Here is an 11,630-nt window from a genome sequence, read left to right as displayed (position 1 = left end):
TCACTGCACTTGCCCTTTAAACTGCTTCTGGCAGGCAGTTGAATGACTTAAGAAAAACAGGCTGAAAGATAAAGTAAGATAGTTGATTGAGTAATATTGAGTAAGTAGAAACAAAGTAAACATTCTGTATTTGCCATGAATCGTTAGGTAATTATAACTCATATGTGCACAGATCTGAATTATACATATAGATAGATAGATAAATAGATGTGTGTGTGTGTGTCAATGCAACAGTTTCAAATTCAATGCCACGAAATGCATAATAGTACCCTTTGGGAAGTTAGGCACCCCAGGAAATTAGCTCATCAAAAACACTCCCCTAAGAGTAGAATCAATAGACCAACATGTGTTTAAGGTAGTAGGGAAATCATTCTGTGTTGTTTAACTTATAAGCAAGGGCATGACATCTAGGCCCAAGGATGTTCTAAAAGGTAAATTCAAATTGTGAGTACAGTGGCAGAAGCCAGGTATTAAGGTTAAGGGTCAGTCAAGAGATGGGCCCCATGAGTTTAGTAATTTTTCTGTGGTAGCTATATGTCTGATAATCCATCTGAGGGCAACCATTGTTCATATTCTTCATCTTTCTGGGAAACTTAATGGCACTATCCTGCTGAAGGCCACATTCATCTTTTAATCCTTGTGAAGGTTTGATTGAGCTAATTCTACTCAAGCCCTTAAATCTCTAAGACTAGCCCTGCTTGTGTTTTAAATATTGCACGTGAATGGTATTTACTGTTTGATGGAGCATATTTAAAAGGCAAAGACAGCAGATGAATATTAAAATAAAATTATATGAACAGTGTATATATTTTAATTTTCTTTTCTTTTATATCATTTTTCTGTATTTAACTGAGACCAAAGGGAAGTCATACAGTTTTAATAATCTGGATAAATTTAAAAAAAAGAACAAACATCTCCGGTAAAACACAAAGCAGTAAAATTATACAGACATTAACATTCTGCCTGTACAATTCAGCTGAGTTTGTTTCATTAAAAGTCATTCACAAAACATCATTCAGTTACATTTAAATTGCAGGCATTAGGGAGTATTTGGGTTTATCATAATCACACCAACCATGGCACAAAAAATAAAAATTTTTGCCCGACTCCTTTGTGCAGCATCTTAGAACCCTGACTGCACTTCAGACAACTTGTATCCAAAGAGACTGAGGAGGGGAAGGTGGGAGTGAGTGGCCTATGCCAAACTGGCTCACTGCATTCTTGTCACCTGCAAGAATGCAAGTGTAGGGCTACAGCTTAAATAGCCAGTGTGCCCATGCTATAAGAGGTGCGGCACATGGTTGGAAGGTTTCGCATCCACCTCCCTTGGCAGATATAGTGAAGGTTGCACTGTCACTGAGGAGGGGATGGGACAGTCTACATGACCTGAAAGTGGTCTGCTCCCTAATACCCAACTCTTGCCTCCATTGGAGAATGATTGGGCCAGAAGGCTCTTGCCCCATTGAGGAATAGCAGGGTTAATTTGGTGTGAGAAGAGGAGCCATTGAGCCAGTCCTGCAGACTGAAAAAAGGGAAGAAAGAAAGAATGAAAAAAGAAAGAAAATAAGTATTTTTGTTGGAAGGTAAGCCCAATTGCTCTGTTCACACTCCCCTACTTTACTATTTTCACTCCAAGGTTGCTGCACCTCAGAGAAACAGTGAACATTGATGGGCAGTATAAAACTTGTCTCATTCTTTTTACAGATGGCTATAATATTGGGCACTCGCATACAAGCATTAAGATCTCACTTGTATGTGAATCAAGCTAGTGTGAAATGAGTAACTGACAATTCAAGCTGTTATGCTTGAGCAAATCTGAAATATGCTTAGATGATATGAGCTGGTAAGCTGACACAGACCATTATAACTACATTTACCAATTATATATGTAGCAGGTACTCTGAATATACCAGATACACTTATAAATAAACTGTAATGTAAATAGATCCAGAGTTAACTTGTTTGGATATAATTTCATCTGGGAAATGTTTGAAGCCATCCTTTCCTCCTTTAATTTCAGTAATGTTTTACTTAAATGTGAATATAGAGTGTCTTTATATTGTGCTGTTTTACTTAAATGTGAATATTATTGAGTGTCTTCATATTGTGCTAAGCATCATGGTTAATATTTTGTATTGTCTTCCTATCTGAACACTAGACGAAATATATGGCTTATTTCTTATGGTAACTCCAACTTCTTTCTGTCTAGAGCAGTTGTTATTGCTCACAATTGAATGCATATTTTGTATATTTATCCAAATATGCTATTCTATAACGTTGTTGCAGTAACTTGTTTTCTTGGAAGCATGTTGTCTAATGCCCTTTGTTGTTCAGTCCAGTAAAACTGGACTGCAAGCACTGACATGCTCTAAGGACAGTATCACTGTACATTCGATCACTGTAGTTAGGTAGCCTTTTTATCATTGTGGGATATTAGGGACTGGCTGTAGAGCTGTGGGAAGTTTGTGTTGGATACTATCTGAAATACAGGTACAGTTTGGCTGTGTAGCTTTCTACACTGGAATGCTACAGCTGGGAATTGGGTACATTTTCGATTCCTGCAGTGTTTGCTTCCTTCCCATAGTTGTGTAACTGAGGAGCTGGTGTTTTTAAATGAGAAGATTGAAGCAAAGTTCCACATAAGGGGATGGAGGAGGGAAGCCACGCTACAAAAATGCTTTTATGGTATTTATTTAATTTTATCATTAGCTAATTTGGTTTTGCTGTCTAAATATCACATTAATGACTTTTGCCATTTTCTCATAGCTCTGTTCCCTTTGCAGTTGACTGGGAACACACAGCAAAATGTTCACAAATGTTGGTAGTAGAGATCCCTTATTCTGTTATAATACACCTTGCCCTGTATGTATTTCTCAGCATGTGGTACCACCTTAAAGAACATTTTCCCATCCAGTATTCCACATATTCACTCACTTTATTTTAAACCTATTATAACAGATTAAGTACAGATTGTGTGATGCAGTTTGCAGAAATCCAATTTCATTCTAAGCTCTTTTAAATTAAAGTAACTATTATAGTTAAAATGAAGAGTATATTAATATGGCTAATTTTTTCATATTTTTTTCACAGAGATTTATCAAGAACCAGAGAAGACGGTAAGGGATGCTTTATTTTCTGTATCAGATTCTCCAGTTTAGAAATAAAATTACTGTTTCCTTCAAACCTATTTTGCACATAGTTGGATACTGTCAAGATGTATCTTGCAAATAAGAAAGCATTCACTTTACTCCAGTGCTGGACTCAGAGTTTTTAAATAGAAAAATATGTCAATTCCTGTCAGTATGAACTCCTCAAGATAAACAACAGTTTTTCATGCTGAGGCATTCTTGCAAAATAGGTCAAAATTTCTCCAGCCGTTTAGACATACCCTGGGATTCATTAATGCCTACAGACAACACAAGCATAGCTCACACCTACTTTCTCCCAATTTTATTTTCCTACTGTTTTTTTTTTTTCAGCTTTAAATACTGAGGGGGATTCATAAAGGTTGCCATGAGGTGTAGACTATTTGTACACTCAGTATAATCTTTGAGTAACTAGATAGCACAAAAAATGTGGTATGGATGTTCTTAAATACATATTGTGTACACTTAGTGTAGGTGTTATTGAATCTGCCCATAATGTTGTCAGAAATTCATAGGCAACTTATGTGTCAAAATACTACACCTTCAGCCTCCAAAAATGCAGAGATCAATACTGTCATCTTTAAAACCAAGTCTTGGCAGTATAAAAACTTCAAAAGATCAACACTAAAAATTCCTAAAAACTTAAATTTAAGAAAATGGAACTTGTTTAATATCAAGGGCTTCCAGAGCAAATGCATTGCTTCAGATTCATAATAAGCCTAAAAATAATGCAGAGCAGAACCTTTATTCACTTCTGCATCATGTACAAAATTCTGTGTTGTGTTAAAGAACTCAAGGAAGATGTGGTACCTATAAACTGTAATCTTCAAAAGCTACAAGACTTAGCAGACATAAAATCACAAACTTTAAGCTTTGAGGAAGAACAGAAGAAGTGATGATGGAAATGAGCATACTGTTAGATCAAGAGGAGGAAAATAATTCCATCATTGCTGCATTAAAGAAGGAAACTTCTCAGCTTCAAGACAAAGTATCAGATCCCTGGAAGCAAGCTAAAGAAGGGAAAGTATAATCAAAGGTATACTAGAAGATTTGACCACGTTGTTATGAATATTCAAGATTTGACCATGTTGTTCTGAATATTCAGTGATCAACTGTCACTCCTTCAGCTCTATTTCAAACTCTTTGATGGATAGGACCGTAGACCCTTATGCCCTCTAACCAGTAGGCATGGTAAACCTCCATGGATTATTTATGTCAAAATATTAAATTACTAGAAACATTAAGAAAATATTAAATTATACCAAAATAATGGAACTATACTTTAGACAATAAGTAAATATCATCTGATGTTACTCTTCACCTAATCCTTGACAGTGGGTTCGGTTCCGAACCTCGGAACCAACTCGGCCGTATCTTTCAACTCGCACTCTCCAAACTCTCGAGCTAGGCACTATCCATAATTCTCCTCACAGAGATTACTTCAGATCTTGTTTGCCGCTTCGCAGACCAGACATGTTCATTCCTTCTCTCGAGCTTCACTAGTTGTTGTGTTTTCAATTTTTTCAAATTCTCCTTGCCCTTTTCTCTTAATTTCCTGTATTCTTTATACTCTACCCACTCCTCTTTCTTCTAATTAGCTTCCTTCTTTCTTTCATTACTGTTGGTAGTCTGCCCTCCTTTATCATCATTGGTAAACCTTCTTTTCCCTTAATACCTTTAAAAGATACCTCTTAATACCATTGCTGGTATTGTTTCGTCTTTCGTATCCAAAATATATATATATATATATATATATATATATATATATATATATATATATATATATATATATATATATATATATATATATATATATATATATATATATATATATATGTATGTATATCTTTTTGCTCTCTTCCCTTTCCATCGATAATAGCGAACCAAAAAGAAAAAACTTTCTCCTTCAAAACCTTCCAAGGGCACCTCAGGTTTCAAGAGGTGTAAAAAATGTGTGGGTAAAATGCCAATTTCAGACAGACATACCCTGTGTGTGTACTGTTTTGGTCGCATTCACTTTCAAGAAAATTGTGTGATCTGTCACGGGTTTTCTACCTGCACTTTGACAGAAAGAAAAAATAAATGAATCTTGAAAGGGCTCCTGAAATCTTCCTTTGATAAGGCCATTTCTGATTCCCAGGAGAAGACTAGTGCTTCTGAGTCTTCTTATTCATATGGATCCAAGAAAAGATCATCTTTGGTTCCGAAGTCTTTGGAACCATCTAGAAAAATTTTAAAAACTACCTTGGTACTGAAGAGTTCATCGACACCAGAGGACTGGTCTACACCAACTAAATTGACTTCAGAGCTGACAGCCTCTACATCGGTACCCACTGACCAATCCGTACCTAAGATATTGGGGTTGCCAGCACTCCCAAGAACTGCTTACTCTCCTTCTGTGGACCCTTTTAGAGATATCCCATTTGTGGAAGTGAGACCACCCAGATCTCCATCCACTGCATCGGTGTGGTCTACTAAGAGTCTTTCGGAGGCCGATACAATGAGACTAGTGGATCAGCTACTTGTGGCGAGAGGATTACCTTCAGTTCTGAGCCAAATCGGTGTCAAAACTGTCCATCCCATGACCCCCTAATACTCTCCTCCTCCAACTCTAGATGAGCCCTTGGAGCCTTTGGTCCCAACACTCCTAGCTCTGACTAACTTGGTTCTGGTGGCTCTTTCGTCTTCGGTTCTGAGAACCATCTTGAGTATCTCTGAGCTTTAGGCACCAGAGACCTCCCGGGGTCGAGACTCACTGGTCAGGTCCAAGATGCATGGTACTTTTTTGATTCCTTCGGAACCATCTATGCCTCTCAGTGCCTCGGTCCTTGTAGTGTCGACCCAGGCTCCTGTTTCAGAGGTAGTCTCCTTAGTGCAGGGTATGAGCCCAGTTCTGAAGGAGTCAATTTCAGTTCCGGGCTCCCATCCCTTTATGGGGGGGGGTTGCCTTCCGGATGATGGAGAAGGCATTATCCTTTGGGGATTCTCAGTCTTTGCCTTCCCAGTTGGGACATGTCTCTTCCATTAGTCATACCCCCAGGACAGCGGGCACAAAAGTCCCAGGTGACTCTCACATTTTAGTGGTCTCCTCTTCGGACATTTCCCTGCAGCATCCCCCTGAGGAAGTCCCTGCAAAGAGGAAGTGCAAGAGGAAGCACCTTGACTCCCCTGAAGAGTCTTACACTGAATATACTGACTTCGATGAAGGGGAAGGCTCCCCCAGGCCACCCCTGATGATGTTTCCTTCAGGGACACCTGGAAATCCTGAAGCAGAGAGGTGATTGGTCAGCCACCCAGTCTTCCTTGGAGGATTCAATATACCTGGAGGCTTTTCCTATCCAGCCCTCCACTTCTTGGATTTCTCCACCTGCTGACAGTCTTATTAAATTGATTGCTCAGCGGGCATGGAAGATACCCAAGACCTGACTGGGTATTATCAGCACCTAAAGAGAAACCACATCAGTCTAAGGGAATTCCTGTCGATGCCATGGTGATAGTGGCTGCCACCAAGAGGGAACTCACTGAGGAGAATCCCACTATCCATCCTCCTAACAAGGAGTCGAGGACGTTGGATAGATTTGGAAAGCGTGTTTTTGCTTCATCGACCTTAGCTCTAAGGTCTTTGAATTATATGGCACACTTTACCAGATTACAGAGAGATTTGATTAAAGAACTTTCAAGTACTCTTTCAGGAGCAGTGGTTGAAGAGGTCCGGGACAACGTTTCCTCTCAGCTTGCAGCAATGCTATCTCCAACTCGTCCATAAGGCTCATTGCGTATGCAGCCAAAGGGATGACCAGGGCAGCAGATTCAGGTGTAGCCATTAGAAGGCACTCCTGCATGTGCTTGTGTGACTTTGTGGAGCCATTTAAAGCATTGTTCGTCAATGCTCCTTTTGAATGGATCCACCCTTTTTGGCCCAAAGGTTAAAGATACGCTAGCCAGACGTTGACAGGATAGTAAGACTCTATCTGCCATGGGCATACGTTTCTCCACTCCTCAGAGGCCTTATTCAAGGAACCAAAGGAGTGGGAGACTATGGTTTAGAAAATCCAAAGGGCCTTTCCAAGACCCACGAGGCAAAGACCCCCCCCCCCCGGGGTAGAGGAGGAAGCAATGGAAGACACTGCCGTAGGGGCAGAAATGGACCACAGAATCAGGGGTCCAGAGAATCTTTCTCTGGAACTTCCTATCAGCATCCCTGAAAGGGTGCCTGATTGCCTTCCTTTGGAGGCAGTCGGTATGATTGTCCCTGCACCTAGCAGCCTGGCAATTAATAACCAGACAAATGGGTGCAGGGAATAATATCCAAAGGCTACCAGATTCCACTATCTGCAAGTTCCAAATCCCAGAAAAAACTCCCAAATGTTCCACCCAATCAAAGGGAAGCAGCAGTCCTAGAAATCCAAAAACTGCTCACAAAAAGAGTCATCCAAAAGGTCCCACCAGACCAAACAGGATCCGGGGTTTACTCAAGATTCTTTTTAGTGCCCAAAGAAACAGGGGACTGGCCAATTCAACAAGGCAGTTCAACAAACCAAATTCCGGATGGTCTCAGTACTATCCATACTTCCTTTTTTGGAAAGAGGCAACTGGATGTGCTCTATAGATCTCCAAGATACTTATTACCACATAAAAATGGAAAAATGCTCCAGGAGGTATCTATGCTTCTGGCTATGAGCCAGCCATTTCCGGTTCAGAACACTGTCCTTTGGTCTCGCCACAGCCCCCAGGGTGTTCACCAAATTCATGGCAGTGGTTGCAGCTCATCTCAGACTGCAAGAGTTACAAGTCTCCCATACCTCAATGACTGGCTCCTGACTGCTGCCACCAGGTGTCTCTTAGAACAGGCAAGAGATTACACCATAAATGTTTGCACATCTCTAGGCATTACAATAAATTATGAAAAATCCAGTCTGCAGCCTTCTCAACAACTAAATTTCATTGGTGCTCATTTAAATACTGTCTCAGGAATTGCATCTCTTCCTCCACAAAGACTACAAAGTATCAGGACCCAAGTCAGATAAATTCTGCAAAACAACAGAGTACCAGCTAGACTTGTCCTTCAAACCTTAGGGTCTATGGCCATTTCAATCACTCTGGTTCCGCTAGCGAGGTTTCATATGCTAATACTACAATGGTTACTAGCAACTCAGTGGGCCCTAATACATCAACCAATGTCTCACCTCAAATGGTGGCTTCAATCTGATCAGATTCTCTTGAGCTGGCTATTCACCCTACCTCAGCCCCAAGCCATAGTGACCGCTGATGCTTCCCAGGTAAGGTGGGGGGGATTATCTGGGAAAGACAGTCCAAGGCACATGATCCCGACTGCAGGCCAATTTGCACATCAACATTCTGGAATTGAGGGCTGTGCTGTTAGCGTTGCAAGCATTCCAAGATAACCCTCCCTCTAGGGACAGTTGCAAATCAGACAGACAACATGTCGGTAGACTGGTATATATCAACAAACAAGGGGGAACCAAATCTTACCCACTATGTCGAGAAGCACTCAGAGTTTGGCAATGGGTGATATTTTTCCAACTACTTTTTGATAGCAACATATATTCTGGGAAGTTCCAACGTGATAGCGGACAAACTGAGCAGGACAATTCTTATGCCTCACGAGTGGTCTCTGAATCCTATAGTGGCGGACAGAATTTTTCGCCATTGGGGCCAACCTTGATGTGACCTATTTGCTTCTCCTCTGAACAAGGGTGGAAGTTACTTTGCCCTAATCCCCCCTCCGGGGGAGTTATCCAGAGATGCTCTTCTACACGCTTGACCTCCCGGTCTGTTATATGCCTTTCCCCCCACTCATCTAATCTCATAATTCCTAAAGAAAGCCAAAAGGACAGAGAACTCAATAATCCTCATTGCCCCAATCTGGCCTCAACAAGTTTGGTTTCCCTTCCTCTGGCCTCATCTGATACAGAAACCATGGATCTTGGACCCAGTTCCAGATCTACTAACTCACCCAGAGGGTGTGGTTCACCCCAGTCTCCCAACACCTCAAGCTCACTGCGTGGCTCCTCCAATTCCCATGATTGTCAGGCATCCTGCCCTTTCTTCCCCTTTCCAATGTATAATTATTGCCCAACACAAATCTGCTACTAGAAAACTGCATCAGTGCTAATGGGAAAAATTTACCAGATGGGCCTTGAATAAAGGACTGGAACCTTATGCAGCTCCCATTCATGATGTCCTCGACTTTCTAAACACACTTTTTCAATCTGGTGCCTCTGCATCTATGGTAAAAGTGCATCTGGCAGCGATTTCAAATTTTCACTCAGGTTGGAATGACTCTCCAATAATGTCACACAAACTTTGTAAGGCTTTCTTAAAGGGACTCTTCCTACTAAAACCTGCATTTAAAAAAACAAGTCCCCCATGGGAGCTAACTGCTGTCCTTCAAGCTCTAACCAAGACCCCCTTTGAACCATCAGCATCTTTTCATTGGAAGTATTTATCCTGGAAGAGAATTTTTTTGGTGGCAATTACTTCCGCAAGAAGGGTTTCTGAATTGCAAGCCCTCTCGTGCAAATCGCCCTACCTAATTTTTCATAACGACAGAGTTACACTGAGAACAAGTCTATCATTTCTACCCAAGGTACTCTCCAAATGCAATATCAGTCAGTCGCTACAATTACCAGTATTTTTCCCTAATTTTCCTAACAAAGGAGAATATGCCCTTCATTTACTAACAAGTACAAACAACTGCATTTTTATCTCCACAGAACAAAAGAATTTAGAAAATCAGATCAGTTATTTGTAGCATTCTCATGCCACCATATGGGCAATTCAGTTGCTAAGGTTACTTTAGCTAAGTGGCTTAGAGACTGCTTCACATTCATTTATCATTCTCAAGAACTTCAACTTCCCAGACCAGTTCAAGCCCATTCAACAAGAGCTGTGGCAACATCAGCAGTTTTTCATGCCAGAGCTTTTCTGGACAACATTAGTGCAGCAGCCACATGGTCTTCTCATCATACCTTTATTACTCATTACAAATTAAATTAGGCCTGGAGGGGTTGAGCATCCTTTGGCTCTATGGTGCTTAGGAATATTCTTCCGTGAGACCTCCCAAGGCTAAAGTAGCTGGGGATTCTGTCCCACTGTCAAGGATTAGGAGAATATTAACAGCATCAGATAAAGAAGTTATGTCTTACCATAACATTCCATCTGTGTTGTTGATATTCACCAATCCTTGACACCTCCACCCACTTTCCACCATCTTAAGACTCTTAGTAGATCACTTTAGCCCTGAGCTAGTTTCTCATTAAGGACTCGTATATGGTCTTGTCTCTATACTATCTATAGTTAACCATACTATTTCTACTGAACACTATTATCTGGCAAAATCAATCTGATGTAATCTCTATGAGGAGCATTATAGGTAGTGCCTAGCTCAAGGGTTTGGAGAGTGCAAGCTGAAAGATATGGCCAAGTCGGTTCCGAGGTTTGGAACCAAACCCACTGTCAAGGATTGATGAAGATCAACATCACAGCTGGAACATTATGGTAAGACATAACTTCTTTTTTGTACCAGATCTGTATTCAAAAGTGAGGAAAACAGCAGCAATGTATAACCACTGCCAAAAAACTGAATCAAAGAAAATTTTAGAATGCATTTCCACAAACATCATCTTTTATAGGGTCATAGGTTCTTACGTAACTACTAGGCTAGCTGCCTTTGTGAGCCATTTCAAGCCTGGCCAGTTTCCTTTTTTTATTCAGATTAACCTATCCCGTTTCATCAGAAGCTGGCCTAATCCATCCCATGGTCGACAATTATATATTGCTCCCAATAAGAATAACTGGGATTATATCAGAGATAATTTGAGGGGACCCATGCATGGGATAAAGCATTTAGGAGCTGCGTCTGCCCATTAGTAGTACAGGGAACAATTCTGGGGTAAATGTTCTGTTTCCCATCTATAGATCCAAGTTGCATTTGAATAAGGATAGGGAAGAATTTTGTTTTATGTTGATGGGGAGTCTGTTACAGAGCAGCAGTATCCTGTGTGAGATATACCCGACCTTCCAAACTGTTCTGTTTTTGTTGCAGAAGAGGTTTAGTTCCCTCGACTGAGAATTTTTGATGCCATTTGACTTGCTGATGTGCAGTAAATCCATCCATAATGGGTCGAAGGATGCCTTGCATGCCAGACACAGGTTACCTGTTAGCAGTCTGTAGGATACCTAATATAGTGTCAGAACTTTGACTCAAGCTATGTAGGACATATTGTTTAGGGCTTGTATCCTTTTAGTAAGGTATATTTTTAGGAGTTCCAGTTGTTGCATGTGTCTGAACAGATACACACCAAAGGAGGCATTATATTCAATGATTTTCAGCCTAACAGTACAATATACAGGGAAATGAATTTCAAAAAATACTTTGTTTTAAAAAGTTATCCCTTCTATCCTTATAAATTCTCTTGCCCAAAATTTCTCTCTAAGCTGAGAATGCACCTCCTAAATATA

General features: G+C 40.5%; 1 protein-coding gene across 2 annotated transcripts in view; it reads left to right on the top strand.

The window, feature by feature from the left end:
* LOC122813344 (putative ferric-chelate reductase 1) overlaps positions 1-11,630 on the top strand; it is a 754,507-nt gene that overhangs the window by 663,917 nt on the left and 78,960 nt on the right. For both annotated transcript variants that reach the window (XM_044085608.1, XM_044085607.1), the window contains exon 15: positions 3,091-3,116. In XM_044085608.1, coding sequence (XP_043941543.1) covers positions 3,091-3,116 — 26 coding nt within the window. The remainder of the gene's footprint in view (positions 1-3,090; positions 3,117-11,630) is intronic.

Source organism: Protopterus annectens, chromosome 10.part0 (assembly GCF_019279795.1).
Source record: "Protopterus annectens isolate FY-2018-M chromosome 10.part0, PAN1.0, whole genome shotgun sequence".
NCBI lineage: Eukaryota > Metazoa > Chordata > Ceratodontiformes > Protopteridae > Protopterus > Protopterus annectens.
Note: the sequence above shows the minus strand (reverse complement) of the source record. Positions and strands in the feature narration are given on the sequence as shown.